A 25,990-nucleotide genomic window follows, 5' to 3' on the forward strand; every position below is an offset into this window, starting at 1 on the left:
ACGTTAACTTAAATATGCGGTGTATCTTGTAATCCCTACTGCACAGTTTGCAATAAAAAATCATATATTATTCAACATAATTACCAGGGGAAAAACAGGACTGGAAGCCAAAAAGATGTGCTGCATTCTGAAGTTAATAATTCCTCTGAGACAATGTTTGGGTTTTTTTAAATATGTAATATTATTTGACAGTATTACAAATGTTATTATCATACAAATGCACACAAGCTTGTGTGCACACACATAAGTTAATGGGGCTGAAATTCAAATATGTATTTTTTCTTAAGGATCAGTAGCAAATTATAACCCAAAATAATGAACAGGCCCATTGATACCTCTTTGTTTTGGAAGAAAAAACCATGAGGTCTATCTACTACACTATCTAATTTTCTTAGCCTCCCCATAATCACATTGTAAGTACTGATGGAGGCAGTGGGTTGTGCATTCCGATGTTATAATAATGCCCTAGTGGACAGCAGGTTAATATTGATTAACATCATTAATAAATAAAAAAATGTAATACATTTAGCTGTAAAATACTAATTATATTTAGCATGCACTCTGCAGTGCTTTTGAACTTTCCAAGAGCTGTACAATCAACCTCTTGCCTACCACTGAGAGACAGGGAACTATTAGCTGCTTTATTAAGAGAAGGATTCTGAAAGAAAGGGGAGCCTGTCCATGAATAAAGCTTTTTGGAACACTTAGGTTACACCTATGTGGTCTAGCTGAGAGGCCATGTTCATGTGGGTGTACCTGTGTTTTAGTTCAGAGCAGGATCAGACCAGGTAAGCATAGGTGGGTCTTCACTCCAAGGAATGAGACTGGAGGTAGCCAGTAGTAACAAAAAGCCCAGAAATGTGTATAATGCGGGCACTGGCTCTTCAGCACCAAATGCCTTGTTTTACAGACCCATTGCTTGGGTCCTCACTGCCAAAGGATGTACACACAGCTGGTGGGATCCTGATGCTGTTGGGAAGTGCTGCACTGATGCAATCACATGTACACGCCACCTCCTCATCATCCCCGACTGTGGTCCTCTGTGGCCACCATGGAAAAGGAATAAGGAGTTTCCTGTGTTCTTTGCTAATCCAGCACAAGAAGTCAATGCTAAACAGCATCCGGTCTCCCAGCTTCTGGGACAGAGTGGCACTTGGAGAAGGGACAAGTGGGACATGAAGATACATGCTTGCCCCTCCACACAGTGCTGTAAAGGCTGAGGTAACTGGTTTGGCTTCAAGTGACCACGTCATGAAACCCACCCTCAGCCCCTTGACTCAGAGCTCCTCAGGAGGGAGACTACCGTGTGCTCCTCTGCATGCTGGTATCTAAGGGGAGTTGCCATGTCTTACTCTTGAGACTGTTCCTGTAGTCATGGCTACATGTGATGCCTGCAGCAGCAGATGAAAGAAGACCATGCTAGCGGAGAGCTCCCTTCAGTAACAGTGATGCTCCATGCCAGGGGAGTTAAAATGGTGGCATTACAAAGAAACCTGTCTGCACTTTTCCACATTGTTCTGGGCATCATACTGTTGAACATTCAGTAGGGATAATGGTGGGAAGGGCAGCACAGAGGAAAGCAAGAAGAAAAATATGTGCACAGGAATTGCAGTTATTTATTGTTTACTACACCCTGAACAAGCACAGCATTGTAAGCTGATTTCTTTTAAATAACAAGAGACTCTACAGGAATGACTTTTCTAACTGGAAGGAGGAAAGAAGTGATTTATTTTGTCCGCATGAGCCTTTGGTGTGACTGTCAATAGCACCAAATGTAATCATTACTGGAGGGATAAACTACTTGTCTGCAACCTCACATAATTTTCAGATATGCTTCAAAACAGCTTGCTGCAGCGTGCCAGGGAATAAATCAGTACTGGGGAACAAGAAAGTGGAGCAGAGCCTGTGTAACATCTCCTCTGCTGACAGGCACCTGCAAAAAATCCTCCTGCTGGGGACCAGCAGGTTATACTTCAGTTGTGGGTTTTACGTAGGTGAAAATTGCAGTGTCTGTTCAGGAGCACAGTTATTTTTCTCTACAGGCCTCAGGAAACTTCAAATCATGCAAATAAGAAGGAATAAATTATATTACCAGGAGATCATGAGACACAACTATTTGTAAAGTGCTTGGAGATCAACTGTAGAAAGTGTTACAGAATATTAGTTATTCTTGCTATTACAGCTATGTAACAAGATCTTTTATTGCTTTATGTTCTGAGTGACCAATAGGGACACCTTTATGACATGAAGACCAACACAAGCATTTACTTCTGGAAGATGTAAGATATATATATATACATATAATATAGAAAACCTGGATGATACAAGTTTATTTGCGTATCACATACTAATGTTGGTCTGTCTCCCTGGGGCCATAAAACTGTTGTGCCTTTAACATTTTTCCTTGTGACTCATGTTTGCTAATACCAACAGAGAACTGGTTTAGTTCTAAAAGCAACAATGAGGTTATTAGCAAGCACTTAATCAAAAGAAGGTGGGGTTGGGTTTTTCCTTCATTTCCTCAACATGCAAAGAACTTTTTGTGAGGTAACAAAGTGAAATAAACCGAGACTAAAGGCAAAGTAGAAAAATACGGGGCATCATTACAGTCACACATTTCTGTCAGCAGAAAGCGGTTGGTAACCGGCCAGGCATCGGGATGCCTTGTCCCCTGAGCTAAGTTTGGACCAGACACCCACTTGACTTCCTGTCTGAGCGCCAGGTCGCTGCTGGCTGCAGATGAATTCCAGTCACTCCTCATCAGAGAGAGACCAAAGGCCTTACTTTTAAGGAAAGGTGAAGACAGTATTCTGCTGGAAACCTGCTTTTCAGCACCTCCCTTCTTTCTTGGGATGCAAAAGCTGGGAAATTCCCTCTTTTGGACTTCCCCGAAGCCTTCTCACTGCAGAAATTGTATTTGAGGGGCAGCAGTAATAGACAATTTGAAGTTATCCTTCCCTCTGCAGATATTGACTCTCAAAAGAAATCTTACAGTTACATCCAAATTCAAACTATCTACCCATAAGTAGATAAGACTGTATAATGCAACATGAGAGCTGTGAAAGGCTTGAATTAATGCTGTCTATGCAGTTTAATCTTCCTTGTGTGTGCTGTTTATGATACATGACTTAATTGCACAACCACAAGCCATACTTCTACACTCCTTGTAGCAGTTCTGGAATATTCCTTATTGTCTTCTTTATTCAATGTCTTTTTTTTTTTTTTCTTGTTACACCTCATCTAAATAACCTGAACCCCTAAAATAGGGATTTCCTTCTGACTGTGCCTGTGGTACTCTCCTCATAGAATCCCAATGTTCTATAAATGTTGAGAAATTTAATTTTACAAGATCTCCCAGGAGAAAAGTAACAGTATAACCCTCATTTGAGCAGTGATCATGTTGTAAGGCTTCTAAAGATCAATGCCAAAACCTGTTGACTGTCTGCTAAATTTGGAGCTCCAGGTTGAGACACCAAGACAGTGACATCTTTCCTGGGAGCTCAGCAATTCTCTCTGTTCAAAGAGCAACACGCTCATTTTCATGCCTGCATGTGACTATTTTGAACTAATACAAACAGGGCCGCAGATGCTCCCCTCTGACCCGCAGGAAATAAGAAGATGGATAGGATTTTGCAGGACTGGCACAGAAACCTCAGAACAGAAACAGGGATAAAATCCAATTATTTAGGACCAAACTCAGTTTCCTGAGTCATAAGAGCCTTTCATTCTTTCCCTGCAACATCTTGCCACATTTCCAGCTTACCGAAGTACTACAAACAACATCCTCACAGAATTTGAGCCTTTTGGAGATTAATATCCCAGTCGTGTGCTAAATAAGGTAAGGATATTGGTGCAAACTTAGCATATGGTCCTCTTCTTAGAGACAGCACTACAAGAACAGGACTGGTTTTATTAGCCAATAATCCTCTCAGTTTTGACTACTCCAGGACAACTTGTAAAATCAAATCAAACTTCCAGCTGCAAAGCATACTCTAAGTTTAGAAAACAGGCGCAGTACCTCCCTTTTATTCAATCTTTTATGATTAGGCTTCCTATTCACCTTCCATTTCCATTTCTAGCTACAATTAACACTCAGCCACTTCACAGACAGGCTCAGTAGATCTCAATTTTATTCTCAATTTCATCTTTCTGGCCCCTCCAACCACTGAAACTGTCCAGTGGCTGACAAAGAGGACCTGACAAGGAAGGAACAGTGCAGAATAGATGCTGCTAAAACCGAGCAGAAATTACAGCTGCTGGTAAACATAAGTAACCAAAAATAAAACTTGATTTTGACAGTTGATTTTCAGTAGAAATAAATTCTAACAAGACTGTTTGGAGGAGACTGTCCTGACCACAAGGTATATGACAGTGCAGCTGTTTTGATGCCATTTCACTTCATTGAAATACATAAGAAAAATTAAACTAACTGAATCACAAGGAGAGTCTAAGAAGGATTTTTATAACGTCCTGGTCAGGGCAGTCAGTTGGGAAATGGAAGCCCTTGGTTCCACCTCATATTCCAAAAATTGGTTAATTTTTTTCCAGACACCTAAGCAGTTTCAAATGAAAACCACCCTGCTGCAAAACACTGTGGCAGGGGAGGCGAGGGTATCCGGCTCCAGAAAGAAACTCATTTCCTTGTACTTTGGATATTTGTTTCCTATAGCAGAAACAGGAACAAACCTCATTGACACATAAGTATGACAAGTAGTTTGCCAGCTAAGCTGCTAGAGCAGCTCCCCAAGACTCTGGGGTATCTCAGTGCAATAAAGACTGAATCCCATCATTTACACTGCTTTCAAAATGCACTGCCACATGGAAATGCTTTGTCTCTTTCTTTTATGAGTCTGTTTCCCCGTTCAATTTTATATGAATCAAAAATAGCTTTCAGTTTGGTGGCCAGGCTGAAAAATAAATTATCTAAACAGCTCCAATCATAATATCTACATTAAAGACAGGGCAAGCTTAATTAAACCCCTGAATTTGAATGCTTGATTTACATCTTTTAACTTTTTAGCTCATTATTCATTGTATTATATGTTCTGTCAGTATACAAAGAAAACAGTGCATTTTCTTATAGGCAGAGAAGTCAGCAGGACCTGGACCTCCACAGTCTCAGGAAACCACCTCTTTGCAAGCTAAAGGGATAACCAGCAGCAATGTAGCAGGCTGTCATTCCAGGAGCACCTAGTAGAGATTCCAGGAGCACCTAGTTGCTCCATTAGCTTTAGGATAAATATACACCCTTTTTAATCCAGGCTAATCGCTATCTCCTTGTGCAAATGCAGACCACACTGGTACCATTCTAGGGGAAAAAAGTATGCCAGCTGGGCATCAGGTTGGCAAAGCCATGGCAGGGCTTGTTGGGGTCAACTGGCCATTCTTTAGAGATAAAGTGAGATCTGAGGCAGGATATCTTGAGCTAGAGCCAGAAGCCTGTTAGCTGCAGAAAACATTAGGTGAGCTGGGGAGCCTGAACTTTGAATAAAGGGAATGGATACCTCCAGGTCTTTTTTTCTTCTTGCCCCTTTCAGTCTCTGATTAAAGTAAGGAATTTTTTGGTGTCTCCAAGCTTTCTGTAGATATGAATCCTGAGCTCACAGGTTAGACAACTAATTCCTGGGTATGTATTAATCCACAGTGTGTGTGTATTTACATGTATATACATAAGGTGTGTTTATAACTATTTATCCTTATATACACACACAGTAATCCTATGCATGCATGTACAAAATCATAAAAAGAGAGGAAGCGGGTGTGTGTTTGTGCATCAGTTTATGGTGAATATATATTGGTCACTTTTAATTGAGTCCAGTGCCTGTGTCAATCTGATCTTTTGCATCTGAGCCAATGACTTTAGGTACCTTTAGGGAAACAGAAATACAGCAACTCAGATTCAGTCACACAGATGAACTGCATGTGATGTATGTACTGCTTGCTGCATATCTGTATGAGAAAATATTACAGATAGTTATAGTAAAAGAAGCACCCACCCATTCAGGAGCATGAAGGTTTTGCTGATCCGGCACAGTTCCATAAGTGGGAATAATCACCTTGTTCAGTTCCAAGACTGAAAAGAAACATAAATAATAAAAACATTTTAGCATTTTGTGCGGTAGGGTTTTTTTTATTATTATTAATTTTATTACTGGTTTGGGGAGAAGCCATTTTATTGTGCTTATTTAGTAGTGTAGAAACAGAATGCTTGTTTCTCACACTTCAGTTAGGTACAAGCAGCAGGTAGCAAGGTGGCCAAATTTCACTAGGATGACAAGTTAATGCTAGAAGAGCATCCTGACCAAGCTACAGTGGTGTGAATCATCCCTTTGCTAGTACGCGTTAACTGGTGTTCCACAAACTCTATCCATGCTCCAGCAGTAGTTATGTTTATCTTTCAATGAATTACCAGAACTGGCTCCACCAGCACAGATAGCCCTTGCTTATGCTGACCACACTTGTCAGGCAATAACAAATAACAGTACCAGGGAATTCTTTAGAAATCCTGGAATAGATGTGATACAGGCAATGATTCTGTTACCTTCACTCTGTAAGAGGAATGATTTTCACATGACCTTATAACACACCGATGAGTTCAATGTGTACTGATTCCCCAGTTACTCCTCACACATTTCCCCAATACCTGTTAAAAATGAACAACGTGCAAACTGAATTGGGTCCCTGAAAATACTGCATAAAATAAAAATGATCTTGTGAAGTATACTACTCCATGGTGCAATTATCAAGCACACTGGGAAAACTGGCCATCAGATCAACCACTGAATAACACTCAAATTCATCCTAATAAGGCTGCTGGAAATAAGTTACAGAAGCTCTACAATTGTTGCTAGATATTGCTCTACAATTGCTGCTAGGTACTGGTTTTAGTTTCTTAACAGATACTTTTGTCTCTTAAGAACTCAGATAACATCCGTGTGTTATTTTTAGACCCTTAAAATTGAGAGGTGTCTCAGCTAAGACTATCTTCCACTGAGGAAAGGGTCATGGATATCAGTGGTACCTAAATGCCTGTGTTGTCTGGAAAGGATAGCCTCAATTTATCCAAAAATACTGTAACACTAATAGAAAATGCCCAAACTGTAAAATAATCTAATCTACAGTACTCTTAATATAGTTAAACACCCATTAGATGCAATGCCAGGACAAACATAACTAATACGCCTGTTTTGTTTTGTCTTAAATACTTAATTGATATGTAGCCAAATTCTCAAGAATATTTAAGAAGCTGTTTTTCACTGATGATGCTCATTTACACCAGCTGAAGATGTGTCAAAACACTTCAAAACAGAGCGTAAGACCAGTGCTCTTTACAATAGAATCTTCTCATGGCCTCTGTGCACCTGAATTCTCTGGTTTAAATACTCTTTTATAGAATTTGGTAGGGACTTTGTTCCAGATGTTGAGCTGTCAGTTTCCAGCTCTCTACCATGGTGATAGTGTATGCTCTAGGGAGGAGACAAAAGCAAGTCCATGAATTTTTCCATCAACATCGCTTCAGAAATATATGAGTCATAACACGAAGGTTGGCCCAGTTGAATAATCAAAGCCGGCGAGCTCTCAAAAACACAAATGTCTTTAGAAAGGTTCCCCAGCATTTAAAACAAGAGCAGGAAAATGCGGACCAGTGCAGCACACAAAAGTCACAAGGTGAGACTGTAATCTGAAGACTTGAAAACATTAATATACCGTAGCAGCTAACGCAAGATTGCTGTATATGTGCACCATTGTATTTTAATGGTTCAGCTCACACTGGTGTGAGAAGGGCAAATATATGTTCTTGCTATCAGTGTAATGGGCATCACCCTACATTCCTTAGGGCATTCTTTATTCTCTATCTGGACACAAAGATATCCAGATAAAAAGTGCTTCTGAAAGCCCACAGAAGAAGGAATGTTTGTGCCCACATACAACGGGCAGAGTGCAGGAGAAATATAAGCATCTTGCTTTGAAATATAAACATTTGCTCTGAAAATCTGTGTGCCATTATATAGAACAAGTAGATGTGGACACAGATACAAAGGCTTCTGCCAGCCACTGAAATGCAGTAACGAGACTCATGAGTTAAAATAGACTGCTTGCTAAGTCCTTACGATGTGTAACTACACACCCCTCATCAGTGCTGTCTAGAAATCCCTTCAGCCAGAACTGAAGAGAAGAGGGAAACTTGGCATTCACAGCAGGAAAGATAACTCCAGCTCTTTCAAATCCTGATGGATCTGGGGCTGGCCAGGAAAATCCTCTGGAGAATTTTATACATGAAGCCAATTTGTTCTGCCTCAGTGTCTCTGTCCAAAGTATCTTCCCCATGACATGGTGTCATGCACATTTTATCATTTTATCAATATTTAGCTTCTTAACACATTTTCACTTGAAATTTTTACTTTAGTGCTCAGTGCAGTCCCTGGGCCATTGGCTCAATGAAAGGACCTAGGCATAAGGTATCTTACCTTCTCACTTTTTATGGGACATTAGCTCTGAACTTAAATTGAATACATATTAATGTTTGTGTAAAGGCAAAAATACAGCCCTTGACCCTACCTGAATATGTACTTAGGTAAGATTTCTTCTGGCAGTGGTTTGCAAGGACAGTTGTGTCAATTTGTGCAGTTTTTAGATGGAAGCGACCATTCTGGTCTCTCAGAAATACAAAAATGGTACCTGCAAAAACCCAGCTTTGCCAGAAAAAGCTGCACCTACACAAAGTGCTTTTCCTACTCCTGAAATCACCTCATTTATTTCTTCCATCTCCCTTCCAACCTTACGGTAAGATCAATTTAAGTATGGAGGACAAGAAAGAAAACTGCAGCACAAACGTTTGGGGCTGGACATTAGGAAAAGCTTTCTAGCAGCGAAACCAGTAGAAAAGACTGCCTGGGAAGGGAGGTGAGGCCATGTGAGGTCTTCAACATCAAAGATTCTTCAGTGTAGATTAAATATCCTGAAACAATCTAGGCCAAATTGAATCTGGCATGGACCTCAAGAGGATGGCGTAGATGAGCTTTGAGGTCCTTTCCAGAGTTTCCTCAAAGTGTAAATTTGGTCATAGTGTTCTCATAGTTAAGTCCAAAAAAGACCAGTGTGCTAGGTTTTTATCCTAAAATAATAGTTCTGCTTACCTATTTCTTCTTCAGAAACATTATTACTCCTGTTAACCTTTGGGTCAGAGCATATCAAGTGTAGATGCTTATGTTCTACCACCCAGACAAGTAAAGCAAAATCGTGAGGGAACAAAGAAATCTACTGGATGTGTGCTGGCACACTCTGATTTTAATTGATCAGTACATCAGGTTCTATCTTCAGTGAATCCTGGCAAATGCTTTTGTCAGAACATTTTATCTAATGCCTTTGAATTGTAATAATGAATTTTGAGCTCTTGCTCAGTGATACCCATTGGTCTCTGATCTAGTCCTAACAAAAGATGTTTTTGTAAAACTTGTAAGTACTGAATCTGTGTGTGCTACTTTACAAAAACACCTCAATTGTATCTGAGCTGCCAATACATCAGTGATGTATCAGCTGCCCAGAGATCATTCTGCAATCCAGGACATTGAATTGCACTGTCAACATTTCACACCTTACCTCAAATATGCCTATACACAAGTGCCAAGAAGTCTATGTTAATCCCACACTGCTGCTTTATAACTTGTGCATATTCCACGCTTTGGGCCAGGCCATGGCAGATGAGTCCTGCTGTTGGTACTACCAGAGATTCGTCTTATGAGCTTTCTCTCTGGTGTTGCTTTCTCACAGGTTGGCCAGCATTTCTGACTGGATTGCATAAATGTCCCAAAATTCCCTGAGAACTGGTGTAAAATATCCAGTCTTTTCATTAGTTAATTGATAGCGACAGTGAATGGTTTTGTAAGTTCAGTGATCTTCCCACCGAATGATTCAATTTTAAAGGCTTTCATGAACATTCCTCCTAGCAATCTCTACCTATTGCTATGGCAGAGGTAAGTGACTAGGGCACAATGACATGCATGGCTGCTGCTCTGCTTTTGGAATAAATGTAAAGAAAGATTAAACCATTCCCTGGAGCCTGAATAGTGAGATAACAGAAGCTGCCCAGAGCACAGGTAGTAGGGATTAAGAAGGTTTTTTGAGACTGTTAATTAAGAGGCCTGAGAATGGAAAAAACAGTATCCAGAAGTGAAAAGAAACACACTACTCAAAAAATCATGAATTACAATAAAACCACAAAGGTTTTGGATAAACTGATGTTTGAAAAAACCATTGGGCTTGGCTCTATAAAGAATGACATTGGCAAACGTGCCTGACGTTGCCAAACTTCTTATGCCAAAGAAATTCTTGGCTATCATCAATTTCCTCACTAATGGAAAAAATCAAAGGTAAATAAGGGCAGCAGCACTCTTTAGACTTGTAAATTGCCTACATAAGCTGAATTAATAGACACAGAATTATTCTGAGAAGTCAAAAAGGTTTTACAACACCAAAATCATAGTACCTGGTTCTTCACTTCCCCCAGCAAACCTGTGAGACATTGCAAAGGACATGATCCCTGGCACTGAGCATGGTACCTTACGAGCAGTCATGAATGTAAAGCCAGGAGGCAGTGTCTGGGGTCCCCAGGCATTGCTGCTTTTGCTGTAGATACGACCTCTCACTTCCCTCAGAGTGTTTTGTAAGAGTCCTGTCAGTCACAGGTGTTTTAAAAAGTGTGAGTCCCAAATCATGGTCTTACAGAGTGAAAAATAAACTAACAGAATATTGTGCTCTCCTAAGTCCTAAATTGATGTGGTTGAGAATATCTGCTCAGCCTCCCAGTGCGACCCGCCTGCTGCACAGAGCGCCTCCTCCGTAAGCAGGTAAGATTGCAGTATGGTTACAGGAAACGAGCTGCAAAGCTAAACCATAGTGCTGGGGCACATCAGCTTCATCTGCATTTCCTGGCTGTCCACAATGCTGTCCCACAGCAAGTACAGGTGGAAAGCATGAGAGGAAAGGGCAGCAGGCATTTATCAAAGAACTGAAGAGATTTTCAAACCCACTCTGTTAAGCTCACAGCACTGCCATCATGTAGCCATGCCTTAGACAACAACATTCACTGTATATAGAAAAGTAAAAATATAAGTACACAATTGGACACACTTAATTCTTTTGGACCTTAAGTAGATTGTGAAGAAAATTAATACAGTAAGAAAGTACGTCACCAACTGGGAAGTATCTGGAAATATTTACATGCAATTTTTTATCCGAATAGACACATTTAATGAAATGTTTGTCTGACAGCCCCATCATCACATTAGAACAGAAAAATAGTCAATAGTAAAGTCTATCTGTTCTAATGTGGTGAGACTCAGAGAACCGGATGGAGTCAGATTGTTCCCATCTACTGGGATAAACAAGAAGATCCAAAGATGGCGGGCATTGCCCAGACACTGCTTTCTAAGTAGAGCTGATCCTCCATCACACATGTCCTCAGGAAACAGACCACCACTGTGGTACTATCTTCCCATCTCAGCAGGCTGCAGTCATGCTAGCAGAAGATGGGTTTTGAGATGCACACTCGAGATGTTGATCGAGATGTTGATGAGAAAATGGACATGAGCCGGCTGCAGTGTGCGCTCGCAGCCCAGAAAGCCAACCGTATCCTGGGCTGCATCAAAAAGAGCGTGACCAGCAGGTCGAAGGAGGTGATCCTGCCCCTCTACTCTGCTCTCCTGAGACCTCACCTGGAGCATTGTGTGCAGTTCTGGTGTCCTCAACATAAAAAGGACATGGAACTGCTGGAACAAGTCCAGAGGAGGCCATGAGGATGATCAGGGGACTGGAGCACCTCCCGTATGAAGATAGGATGAGAAAGTTGGGGCTGTTCAGCCTGGAGAAGAGAAGGCTGTGTGGAGACCTCAGAGCAGCCTTCCAGTACCTGAAGGGGGCCTATAGGGATGCTGGGGATGGACTCTTCATCAGGGACTGTAGTGACAGGACAAGCGGTAATGGGTTCAGACTTAAACAGGGGAAGTTTAGATTGGATATAAGGAGGAAATTCTTTCCTGTTAGGGTGGTGAGGCACTGGAATCGGTTGCCCAGGGAAGTTGTGAATGCTCCATCCCTGGCAATGCTCAAGGCCATTGGACAGAGCCTTGTGTGGTTTAGTGTGAGGTGTCCCTGCCTGTGGCAGGGGGGTTGGAACTAGATGATCTTGAGGTCCTTTCCAACCGTAACTCTTCTACGATTCTATGCCATCACGCACAACACCTGAGAGGCAACCAAGCAAAAAGCCCCACCTCTGAGGTAGTGTCTCAGAAGCTATGAGAAGGCACGAGGTAAAATACTGGATATGAACTGAGTCCTGGAATGAATGAAAACTACTCTGAAGCCCATCACCTAACCAAGTCAAATTACTTTCACCTTATTTCATAAAAGAACACATTACTGCTGTCTGGAATAAAACTAGTATTTCAGAGAGATTCGTCTTCTCACAAAGGATGAGTGTTGACATATCCAAGACAGTGTTTCATGTGAAGAAATGGCAATCATTGTATTAAAAATGTAGAAATAATAACAAGGGGAGAGCATCATTAGCTGGTGAATCAGTCTAAATATCCAGAGTCATCCCTGAACACCATCTGGGGACTGCAGTAAAGCCACTGTCCTGAAAGCAACTTTATGTAGATGGCAGCTTCCTTAAGAACATCCATCTCTTCACCTCTTGGCCCAAAAATAATAACATTATGGTACTGAAATACTATTCTGTCTTGGCCTTTGGGTAGAAAAGTGTGGGAAGAAGGGGACAGATTTATGCCATACTGTTTTAAATGCCCCAGCACACCAAAAAGGCCGAGAACTGACAATACAAAGCAGTTTTCCTACTGAGTAAAGATTGTGCTTTTCCAAATCTTAACACTTACCCAGGAAGTGAAGATATTGTTATAAACATGACTACAAGCTCTGGTGCTATGAACAAAGAAAACTTTGAATAGATGCTATTTAGACTAGACAAAATAACTGCTTTCCTTTCTGTTCATTTACATAAGGCTTTATGCATTAATACGTTAATTATGTATTATTAATATGTATCAACATTATAAATATGTAAATTACATTTTTGTATAAACAAAATTTAATCTAATAGTTATGAGTAAAAAAAGCCTACCAGAACAGATCATGACCTATTTTAAGGGCTCATCATAGAACAAATTCTTTTTCAGTTAAATGTAAACTATTCAAGTCATATGTAGCACAATCAAATCTGAAGTGATTCATATTTGAATGTTTCTGGAAACAGAAACTGTTGGGACTCACATACTGATTTTGTCAGCCACAATCTCTTTTGCTGGTGTAGAATATTTCTTTGTTGCAGTTCATTTTATGTGTTTAGTTCATTGTATAGGAATATTGTCGGAGCTAAGAAACTATTTAGGAGTTGAAAAAGCAAGAATATGTATTTTACTTTATAAATACGTGAATCAAAGAAAGAGCTCCATAGCTCCAAACCAGAATTAATCAAGGCCATTAGGTTACTTGAGCTACTTCCTTTGTTGAAAACAACAACAAAAAAAAATCTAAAAATCGGTATTAAATGTGAAATATCCTTGATGGTTTTGATCCTTATATATGAAGCCACATTAACATAGTTTTGTTTAATCACCTAAACCATTTCAAACAACCCCCACCCCAGATCCTCGTTAGCTAGGATGATATATTAACCTAACTGCTTTCACTTCACAGAGTAAATGAATAAACATAAGGAGTTAAGAAAATAATGTCTTAGGTTATCCTTCCAAAATGCAGGTCTAACATTTTTATCTTGCTCCTTCCTAGCTGGAGACAATATTATCAGGATCTTTTTGGTGGGTAAAGGCCTGTCTAGGTTGAAGTTACTTTTCCAGACTAGCTGTTCCAGACTAGCTCTTCCCTTGGGTACAATCTTTTCTTCACTTGCATATAAGGGCAGCCATTACAATCACAAATCATAAATGGTTTCATCTCATTCCACCAAGATACTACTGGCTAACGTTTAGTAGCAGTCATTCTTTTGAGTTCAGTTATTTGATTGGAATGTGTTTAAATTAGTTTTATTTCATACCTGCAGACTTTATTTGAAGAATACGTGCTACTAAACCCCATATTCTTCACTTTCTGAAAAGTTATGTATTTTAAGTGAAATCAAATTATTTTTATAACAAACTGTACTTCATAAGATCTTATTTATAGTTAATAAGAGATCTGTACAGCTGCCTTCTGTGTGAAAGTCTTGTTCTCTTCTTATAGTAGTTTGCAGTCTTACAGTACGTGAGAAAACTGATGACAATTAGTAATGCCAGAATGGCTTTCCAAGCTGTCAATAAATTTAATTCTCTGTGCACTCACACAGAGCAGATCTGCAGGTATTATCAACCCCAAACCTAATCTATGCCACGTAATAAGAAAAACATTGATTTTAATTTCAGATGCCTAAGCATACCCAAAAAGAAGCTATAGACGCTGCTGCATCTCAAAGGCTGTCTTGGAAGATGACTCTTTCATGTTTGAAAGACTATTCTTTCCATTAAGTTATCTTCTCTTACAGCTGTGCAAACAAAGGATTGGGAACATGTGGTATGCCTTCCAAAAATAAATACTCTTTCATGACTAACCCTAAACAGGAAAACATTCAGTTGGAAATATAATACAGGGTATTGCTAGTCTAACACCCCATGTCCTGAAACAGCCAGCTCAGAGTCGGGGTAGCTCACCAAAAACAATAAAGCAATTAGTATGCAGTTATAGAGCAAGAAATAAGACTTTATGGAAATTATTTCGCTGATAGCAGTGCCTAAATATTTAAGAGGCATTGAGCTGTAAAGTTTAAGGAGTTCAGTACCCAAACTGTCAAATGGTTCTTATGTGTTCGGAGCGCAAAGTGGGACACTTGCCCAAAACCCGTAGCAAAAATCCTAAATCATTTCAATGAGACCTGGACTAGCCCCAGCTTCAGTTTCAAAAACAAACACTGGGCTAATGACATTTTAGTTACAATTCTGTGAATTCAGAGTAATCTGCTGAAATACAAATGCTGGCTCCTGTTTTTCACTGCGGCAATGCACGCCAGAACCAACCTGCCTGCATCCAGTCTGCACATCAGACACTAGGTGACTGTAAATCACTGCAGAAACTCAGCTGCTAATTAGACTATTCTAAATGCTTTTTCTGAAGCCAAACAATTTACCCACCTTCAGCTGAAACGGCTGTCAGGAAGAATTATTTTGAATCTCATCTGTCAATAGGCAGTATATATAAACACAGAAACAATTTTAGAGTTTAGAATGTATTAACACACCTACTTGCTATAATTTTAAACAATATTTGATATGCTTTTTGGTTTTACCATGAATGCATACATGTCAAATAACTAGCTAGCTTTGTCAGACTATAAAATAATGGAATAAACTGATTAAGTCAAAAGGCTTCAGACAGATAAACTTTTCAGGCACTAATCTCAGGCTGGAATATGGTTGAATCATACTGTCTTCTCCACATACACCTTATAATCTATTAAGTAATTTACATATGTTAAAAGGATGCAATAAATGAGTCTTTAATTTTTCACTTAAGGGCTGCTTTGTTTTAGCCATATATGGCATCTGGTGGAAAACTGCTGTAATACTGGCTGCCAAATGAGCCTGTTTCATGATTGATTCAACCTATGCCACATCATCACAAACTGAGGCACTCATACATATAAACTTGATTTCTTTCCTTTTTAACAATAGTGTAAACACTGTCCTTCCTGCTGCCAAAATGCAAGGTCTTAGTTTCTAGGATTAAGAAAAATAACTACCTCGGTCACATTAATGTGAACGTAAGACATACGGGATCTGCTGGGTCACTGAATCCAGCACCAGCTTACTGAGAACTTTGATTTTTAGTTTTGCTACTAGGTTCTGAAACCAAATTTTCTTTACTTAGAATAATCTGTTTAAGTATGAAAAAGGGATCCAGACGAAGAGGCAGCTGTTTTGTGCTAGCAGTAAATAAATATCCAGGTGTCAGAGGATGAGAGCCGCTAATTCTGAAAACCCAAAGGGCATTAGGGCAGATTTGCAGAAGGTGTTAACACATATAAAGTTACAGATAAATTCCTGCTGAGGTATAAAAAATGTGCCCGAGCAGACTGACAGTTTTAATGCCAAATTATATCAAACACAGTGTATGGCACTTAGTAACCAGGACAAATCTGTCAATTAATCAATCGATCCATCAATTTAATAAATTACTGTTAATGTTTCCCTTGCTTAACAAAATATTTTAAATGCATAATAGTTTATAAAAACACTTTCTTCTTAAGTAGACAGCATATTTAAGACAACTAATAAGCATGTTTGCACATTGCTTTTCTCTATGGTTAATTAACTTTATATACATGTATCTAAATACAAGTTCAGAGTAAATAGTTGTAGATAAGAAAGTTCAACACCAAACTAGAAATCAGAGCAAGCATGCACTGAGCTATGTAATTGCTGCAATGAATGTCTGTCTACGGAATTAAAGAAAGGATATAGGCACCTAAAACAGAATTTGAGAGTAACCAAAACACTCGGGTCCAGAAGTACATACCAAAACCACAGCTGCTGGGTAACAGGAGCTTCCTGCCTCACTGCCAAGCACTGCGGGCATTTCTCTTGGGGGTCACCAAGGACTGGGCTGATTGTAGCCCCTCTGATGTCCTCGGCAATGTCATTATTCAGCAACACAAGGGGTTTTACTACCTCAGCTGGCAAGTGATCAGACCAGTAAAACCCCAGACTCAAACTCACAAACACTGGAATAGTCCTGGTTCAAGACTGACTGTCATCACCGATGCTTATTTTAAAGAAGACAAAGGACGGGATTAGATCCTGGTCTTCCCATTCAGAAGTGATTCCACCACATAAAAGGTGAAAGCTACACAGTGATACCACTTGATCTAGCATTAAGTGGTGGTGGATGCTGGTGGATTTTAACAAAGGAAGTAATTTTTCATTCTAAAGCCCAAACTGTTATTCTTTTTTCTTCAGGACCCCGCCTCCTTTTGTATACAAGACAGGACTGTGATGAGGATGACTCCCAGTTTGGCCAGGAGAGAGAACTTCTCTGTCTAGACCTTTATCTTGTGTTTGCAAAAGATGAATAAGATATAGAGACTGTAGGAAGATTGAAATGAAGAAAAATTATCTGATTGTCAAAGAATTTGTGTGTGGCCTTGGAGAAGTGGCCTATGTCCCACTTGGAATCCAATACACGTGATGCTGAGCAAGCCACTTGAGCGATGTTTTGGCCAGCTTTCCATAGCTGAGTTTTCAAGCTAACTGCAGAGGGTGTTTGTTACAGCTGGGAAGCTTAGCACTTTTCCAGCAGAACTGGGTATCTGCCTCTAAGTTAGCTGGAGAAGTATGGTGTGATACTTGGAACAGCCAGATTGGGAAACACTCTTATTTCGGGAAAAATCAATCCCAAATTGTAATTGGTGAGCATTTTTTTGACAACTTTATATGAAACACAGAGAGTTCATCAACCGGAAACCCAGAATGGTGTTAAGAGCTGATAGTACAAAAGTGATTGAAAATAAGTATTTCTAGGGGCTCTGCAGTAGGTGCATTCTAGGGAGGCCTGCCTGTGCGATAGGAGTCTGTTCAGCATCTTATCTTTGCACAGCCCATTCAGAAGTGTTTTACATTCTCCACATCTTATCACTTCATTCCTATGAATGCATCATATTAATGCATCTTTTTGATGCATTCAAGCCTGCATTCCTATCACTGGGGTCTGGATTCCTGAAACTCCAGCTCTCCCTAAAGAGGGAGTTAGGCAACCTGACACTCTCGTCCCTGTTGGATATAGTGCTCAGTAGTAAAAGCACCATAGAAACACAGAAGAGGAAAGTAATAAAAATATATGCTGTGAAAGGCTTTCATAATTTGAATTAAACAAGGCTTGGAGCCATGCTCTTAATGAGGAAGATAGATAAAAAGAAATATGCAATTACTACCAGTTTACTGAATAAGGCAACGGACTTAAGAGGGAAAAAAGAACAGTGATTGTGCAATTAGAAACGTTAACATGCATGCAAACAAATGGCAGGAAAACTGAAGCTGCCTGGACAACGTTAATGCTGACATTGCCCAACTTGTAAGTGCTTGACTTTCTAACCTTAATGTTAACATTTTTTAGACATAATATATAATTAGCCACAGCCAATTAGGGATACTATGGCTCCTGTTTGCCGGTAATATTTACATATAAATATAGAGAAAGATTACCGCTGGCTATACTGTATTATTTAATTATACAGTCAGTTTAGAAATTAAATTATATCTGAAGCATTTGAGAGATTCCCTTGAGGAGAAGTGATGGAACAATTATAACTGCAATTTGGCACGAGAAAACTTTGCTGAAAGTCTAGAATTTCACCTAATCAGACAATTTGATTAGTGGCCCATGTGTAGGAGCACTCTGCTCTGCTGCTGGGTAATTTCAAAATGCACTGTAAGAAAAGTAATCATAATAACTGTGGACACTTTTCCTTAGCAACTCGCATATCAAATTTATTAAGTTTAAAAAGTCAGTTCAGAATAATGTAATTAGTGCAAATTCAGTACCGTGACGGAAAAAACCTCCAGTGTGTTTTAGCTTATTACATTCACTACGAGTAAAAAGTTCTGGTTTCTGCTGACAATTCAATTCACAGTGTCCAGCAGCTACAGCTGGGCAACGTCTGACAGCTTCATGGCAAACAGCTGTGGTTTTGAAGACACAGAGGTTTCTAAATTACTTTCTGGGAAAAGAGGCATTAACAAGAAGGCTGCATGTGTGCACGCAGCTTTCTAGCAACGGTAATGTGGGCAGCCTAGTGGCAAATAAGAATCTGCTCTCTGCCTGGCATTGAAAAGCCCACTATACAAGTAATGGCACAAAATAGATGCATGTGAAAATTCCAACTCCAGACACTTATACCAAAACACATTTGGAAAATGTGAAGGCAATAAAAACAAACCCCAGAGTGAATACACACATTTTTCCAGGGACTTTGAGAACCTGGAAGTAGAAGGAGGTAAGATCGCAACAGCCATTACAGTCCTCTTGCAAGAGAAGGACGGAAAAATGTAGTGGATTCCCTTGGAAAGAGGAAGTGTGCTGAAGGTCCTGGTCATTTCAGTCACTGGTAAAGAGCCCCCAGCTTTAGGTGACATGAATGCACAGATCAGGCCTTGCACATTTACCCAGAGTAAGCCTAGAGTTTAGGCAAGGTTGGTAATGCTATTAGCTTTTCAAGGTAATGCCGCCATCAGACTGCACCTTTTACTGCAATCAGCCTCTTGCTGGAATGGATGGTCTGTCATCTGGCTTGTAAGCTGGACCGGTGGCTTGTCCTTTCTATCAGGGATAAGAAGGAAACACACCACTTGCCTACGGTCATTCAGCTGCAGTGCCTAGCGCTACCTCCTGGGTTTTGTCCTTGGATACGCTACTTGCTCCTAGTCCTCTAATTTATGTTATAATCGAGCTTTTGGCCTATAGCTTGCCTCTGTCCATGCCTACTTGTTCTTGACTGTAAGGCTGTTCCCCAGTTTTTCACAAAGTCAGTGATTTTTAAGAAACAGCATATGTGTGCACCCAAAGGAAAAGCAACGGCACACAAGTGCATAAGAATGTGCTTATGGATCATCTCTCCCATCCCCAAAGGAGAAAAATGGTGCTCTGGGCCTAAACCACCCTTCAATGTCCTGAAGTGTAAGATGAAGGCACAGAGGCAGTGAAGCTCCCATTGCATACAATCAGACAGAGGCAGGATACTTTTGGTTTAGATATCTTCTGGCTTTTAATGAATAAATTTCTCTTTACAGCTTTTGAACCTATAACTGCTTCTTACACTTAGCACTGGGAAGAGTGAGGAGCAGGAAGTTGTCATTCACCTCCACTCCATGAGGTGGCACATTAGAAAACTTCTCGGATACATTACACATTACTACACACTCCGAGTCAGACACCACAGGTACCTGAGAAATAGCAGCAGTGCTGCCAATGGGATAGTGTGAGCCTTTTGAGCACGTGATGTGCAATGATGTTAATAATGTATTGGGTATCTAGATACAATGTCACCTTAAGGTTCGTGTTTATAAGCAACACATAAAGAAGGAGCATTCCCTCGGTAATGTCATACTTCAGATTTCAGCGTGGTCACGCAGCATCATTGTGCTTTCAGAATAGAAATAGTGGAGGCGGCTTTAGACCACCATTTAAGCACATGATAGTGTGGTGTAAAGTGCCATTTCTAGATTTCTCTAACAATTGTTCTTAGAAACTTAGCCATCCCAGAGTGACTACATTCAGTCTAAGAACTTGTCAGGAAAGAATGCAGGTGAATTTTAAAGTACAAGTCTCCTTTTGATATAAAATGTGCATAAAAATGTGGAAAATAGGTATTTTGATAGCTGATCTCAGGACGAAGAATAAAGAAGTCAGGAATAAACATTAACGACTCTAATGAAAAATGACTGTCTTGAATCCTAAGTACAATTCAGCTGTAACAAAACCAAGCAGCAAGATAATAAGGAGGAAAAAGACAGAAATTCTCTTGTTTTCCTCCTGTCTCACCTATTCCACAGTGCAATTCCGTGAAATCTTAGAAAAGCCCTTGAAGGAGGAGATTCGAGCTTTGCTTAGGAAAGCACGGAAAAACATTTTACTTTGGTGTCTATAGTCCTGCTAAACTGTTTTATGACCTTATGAACATACCAGATGGCAGTAACACAGGAACAAACATAGGGCTTGCTCAGTTTTCACAGCATTACAGACCTTCATGAGTGTACAACCAGTGCTGAGAGACCTACCCCTCATCACAAACTCATTTCCACTGAGATTCTAATCCGTTTCTTCAGAGCTGTGGAAGTGAGAGGATGTAAAACATCAGTTTTCAGATGAAAAAAACCAAGCAGCCTCTACAGAGTTATTTTTTGTTTCATCTTAGGTAAGATTACTTACATATCCCATTAAAACAGTAGGGAAAAGGCAAGTGTGATGGGCTGGTATTTTGCTGAGAGGAACAAAAATGATCTTTCCAAATGTGTGAATCCTGCTCATAGACTCTAAGGCAAGAAGGTACCAACAAGGTCATCCAGTTTGATCACTGAAACACAAAATAGAGGATTTTGCCTGCTATCTTTTGTTTCAGCTCCAACTTCTGGTTGAAACCAAATAATCTCCTCAATTCCAAAGATTTTACTGGATTACACACCAATAGAATAATATCAAGGAGACTTCTTCAAACAGACAATAAATTAAGATCCAGTAAATGCATCAAGACAATTTTCTCTTTATCCAAAGTATGGACTTCACAAATCAGTAACGTGACATATGGCCCATACTCATTTATAACTTCCTGAAAAACTACACAAGCTGTGAAACAAATGCTGTAAGCAAACATACAGAAACAGAAGAATCCAAGGACAAACCAATATCCACTTCCTCTATACTGGGTTATGGTTTTTTTAGGCCTAACTGTGTTTATAAACCAGAACTCACAGTGACATTATATTTAGACCTCTAAGTTTAAATGCAAACTCCACTTTGGAAAGATTCAGCACTCAGCCCTTCTAACTGGTTATTAGTTTTCTTGAAAGTCTTTAGGGTAACAGGTTGATGGGGATGCTCCAGCACAGGAATCATTCCCAGTATCTTCTGCTGGAACAGTGAAAACATTACATGCTGCCCTCCCTTCACATGGAGGAGGTGGAACAGAGAAGGAGGAGGAGGAGAGGGCTTCAGGAGTAGCAAACATCAAAAGTGATGACAAGGAGATGACAGTATTAGCTGTGTCAACCACTCTGCAGTACACACTGAAGGGACTGAGAGGGGCAGTCCCAGGCAGGGTATCTCTGTTGACTCTGGAAAAACACCTCTGAGCTCTCTGCAAGAGGCATGGCCTAGTCTCTAATGAAAAACAAAACTATCACATGCTTGAGGAATATTTGAGGTGGGACAGCTAAATTCCAAGCCATATTTTTATGTCTAGAATGAATAACGCAAAACATCTTCACTGGTTTAAACAGCAATGTACATTCTAAAAAGCAGAGATATACAGCTGAGATGGAAACCTTTAGCTGAGATTTGCCTTGCCAAACTTCTTATTGTCCCATATCAAGGGGACATATTACACAAGGATCCACAGATATGGAAACCCCCACATTTAGGAGAGCATTGGCACTTTCATTTCCCTTGTATTATGAAATGAAGCAAAAATATTTAGTTAAAAGAAAAGGGGGGAATTCTGGTCATACACATTCAGAGACAAAAAGGGCAGCACCGACCCCAAGAAACAAGTACAATAGTTTGACCTCCTTGAAAGTATACACATTTTCTCACTTCTGTAGACATCAGTTCCCTACATCAGCACAGTTAGAAAGCTGCTTGATCATGTAGAAGAAAAGCTTTTTAATCTTATTTATTGTCGTATTTTTTACCTGCATTCTACATAGACCAAAACCTTGAAGGCTGTAAGTACTTGCTGTATGAGTCTCCCTCTGGACACAGGGATGTATGTTCATGCTGAACTTGCACAGCTAGGATTTCAGTGGTCACCTTTCCTGTAGCCACGGACTTTGATTTAGCTTAATATTTGCAAAGTGGAGCAATACAGAAAACTTAAATCACCAAATGATTCCTCTGTCCCTGTTTCCTGCTGGCTGGCACTTTGGCAGTGCAGTCTGGGCTCTGAGAGTACCTTATGTCACTTCTGAGTGACGGTTCTCTTCTGCATGAGGCAGATTGCTCATATGGAGTCAAACTACAAACCCTGAAGGCCAAGAGAACCACTGATCCTAAAGATGACACAATAAAACCATGAAGAAAATAGTGAAGGACACAAAAAATGATGGAAAGATTCACACTGAAAGCAAATGGAAATCTCTGGAGTTTATTTTTGAGTGCAAAGTGTTCTTTAGGAGCATCCTGTTGAGATGAATGGTCAGTGGGTTTGTTCAGTGAACTGTATGCAGTGAGAGATGCAGAAACTCCTCTGATGGCTAATCATCTATCCCCCAAACATTTAATTAAACTCTTCTCCATTCAGAGGGAACAAGCAAAAAGAAAGGCAAGGATACAGTGACCACAACTGATAAATAGGGTACTGTTCAGGCAAGATATTTATGCTCCCATTATGAATAGCTTCGGAAAAACACCACTGGGAAAAAAACAACACTGAAAAGAAAACCCCTCTGAACAGCAGTATACAGTCCCTGGCGGCTGAGACTGCAACATTTGCACACTTAGATAACTTCATGGCTGCTGATGGTTCTGCTCAGCTCAAAAGGATTGTTCTCATGTTTGTGTCATGTTCGGCTTGTAATATGTCCCTACGCAGACTGATGCACAGAGGTGAGCAGCAGCCTGCTGCCTCAGAGGCTTATGCTGTTGTGTGAGGACTATGGGAGCCAGATGCAGGTAATACTGTAAAAACCAGGATCCCTACTGCAGGCTGAGAGGAGTACGTGAAATTGTGGCAATGTAACAGCTATATAATAGCTGCACTATACTACTTGGGTCCAAACAGCATAAATGTCATTGGTTTTATGTGTTTTCTTTCTCTGAGAAATTTCAGAGGAGCTGCTAGTGAGATCTGACTCAAATCAGCTCCATTAAAACACAATATTGCTGATATTTTCAGAAGTACAAATGATAAAACCAAGAAGCAGCTCAAGTTCTTTAGCATTTTTGTGTGAGCACTCTACCTTCCCTTCTTAGATCATCAAGGAGACCTCCTTGGATGGATAAGGAGCTGCTGAGGAAAATTCAAAGGAAAAAAGAGGCTTATAAAAAATGGAAGCAAGGACAGGCGGCCTGGGTAGAGTACAGGGATGTTGTCCGGGAAGCTAGGGACCAGGTTAGGAAGGCTAAGGCCCAGTTAGAATTAAACCTAGCCAGGGATGTTAAGGATAATAGGAAGGGATTCTACAGGTACGTAGCAAACAAAAAACAAACTAGGGACAACACAGGCCCCCTGAGGAAGCTTTCGGGAGAACTGGCTACACAGGATTTGGAGAAGGCTGAGGTTCTGAATGACTTCTTCGCCTCGGTCTTCACTGGCAAAGGCTCTGACTGCACCACCCAGCTCTCAGAAGGCAGACGCAGGGACTGTGAGAATGAAGACCTTGGGCCCACTGTAGGAGAGGATCTGGTTTGAGACCAGCTTCAAAATCTGAACGCGCACAAGTCCGTGGGACCTGATGGAATCCATCCGCGGGTCCTGAAGGAGCTGGCGAATGAAGTTGCTGAGCCACTGGCCATCGTATTTGAAAAATCATGGCAGTCAGGTGAAGTTCCCGACGACTGGAAAAAGGGAAATATAACCCCCATTTTCAAGAAGGGGAAAATGGAAGACCCGGGGAATTACAGACCAGTCAGTCTCACCTCTGTGCCTGGCAAAATCTTGGAGCACATTCTCCTGGATGGCATGCTAAGGCACATGAAAAACAACAAGGTGCTTGGTGACAGCCAGCATGGCTTCACTAGGGGGAAATCCTGCCTGACCAATTTGGTGGCCTTCTATGATGGGGCTACAGAATTGATGGATAAGGGTAAAGCAGTTGATGTCATCTACCTGGACTTGTGCAAAGCGTTTGACACTGTCCCACATGACATCCTTGTCTCTAAATTGGAGAGATATCAATTTGATGGATGGACCACTCGGTGGATAAAGAACTGGCTGGACGGCCGCACACAAAGAGTTGTGGTCAATGGCTCGATGTCCGGCTGGAGACCGGTAACGAGTGGTGTCCCTCAGGGATTGGTGTTGGGACCAGTCTTGTTTAACATCTTCATCGCTGACATGAAGAGTGGGATTGAGTGCACCCTCAGCAAGTTTGCAGATGACACCAAGCTGTGTGGTCTGGTTGATATGCTGGAGGGAAGGGATGCCATCCAGAGGGACCTTGACACGCTTGTGAGGTGGGCTGATGCCAACCTTATGAAGTTCAACCATGACAAGTGCAAGGTACTACACCTGGGCCAGTGCACAGCTACAGACTGGGCAAAGAAGAGATTCAGAGCGGCCCTGCAGAGAAGGACTTGGGGGTGCTGGTCGATGAGAAAATGGACATGAGCCAGCTTCAGTGTGCGCTCACAGCCCAGAAAGCCAACCGTATCCTGGGCTGCATCAAAAGGAGCGTGACCAGCAGGTCGAAGGAGGTGATCCTGCCCCTCTACTCTGCTCTCCTGAGACCTCACCTGGAGTATTGTGTGCAGTTCTGGTGTCCTCAACATAAAAAGGACATGGAACTGCTGGAACAAGTCCAGAGGAGGGCCACGAGGATGATCAGGGGACTGGAGCACCTCCTGTATGAAGACAGGCTGAGGAAGTTGGGGCTGTTCAGCCTGGAGAAGAGAAGGCTGTGTGGAGACCTCATAGCAGCCTTCCAGTATCTGAAGGGCCCTATAGGGATGCTGGGGAGGGACTCTTTGTCAGGGACTGTAGTGACAGGACAAGGGGTAACGGGTTCAAACTTAAACAGGGGAAGTTTAGATTGGATGTAAGGAGTAAATTCTTTCCTGTTAGGGTGGTGAGGCACTGGAATCGGTTGCCCAGGGAGGTTGTGAGTGCTCCATCCCTGGCGGTGTTAAAGGCCAGGTTGGATGAAGCCTTGGGTGGGATGGTTTAGGGTGAGGTGTCCCTGTCCATGGCAGGGGGGTCGGAACTAGATGATCTTGAGGTCCTTTCCAACCCTAACTATTCTATGATTCTATGATTCTATACGCATGCTCAGAACCTGGCCTAATAAACATGCATATCCCTGAAAGCTGGTTTTTCTGCAGGAGTGTGACCTAACGCTTTGGTGGGGACTGTAGAATTAACCCTCTGGTCAAAAATGAAGTGTTTTTATAAGCTGTTTTTATACCCTCCAGTGCTGAAGCACATCATTGCCTATGCAATGTGACCCGGTCTCCTGCAAGTCCCTGAGTACCTTCTTGAATGTGAAAGAGTTTTCTTCATTGC

At 41.0% G+C, this 25,990-nt stretch overlaps 1 protein-coding gene across 1 annotated transcript in view; it reads right to left on the reverse strand.

The window, feature by feature from the left end:
- Nucleotides 1-25,990, reverse strand: part of ANO6 (anoctamin 6) — an 83,363-nt gene that overhangs the window by 46,763 nt on the left and 10,610 nt on the right. Inside the window, exon 2 of the mRNA XM_065679999.1 lies at nucleotides 5,997-6,073. Within this exon, the coding sequence (XP_065536071.1) occupies nucleotides 5,997-6,073 (77 nt within the window). The remainder of the gene's footprint in view (nucleotides 1-5,996; nucleotides 6,074-25,990) is intronic.

This window comes from Lathamus discolor, chromosome 1 (genome assembly GCF_037157495.1).
Source record: "Lathamus discolor isolate bLatDis1 chromosome 1, bLatDis1.hap1, whole genome shotgun sequence".
Classification (NCBI taxonomy): Eukaryota; Metazoa; Chordata; class Aves; order Psittaciformes; family Psittacidae; genus Lathamus; species Lathamus discolor.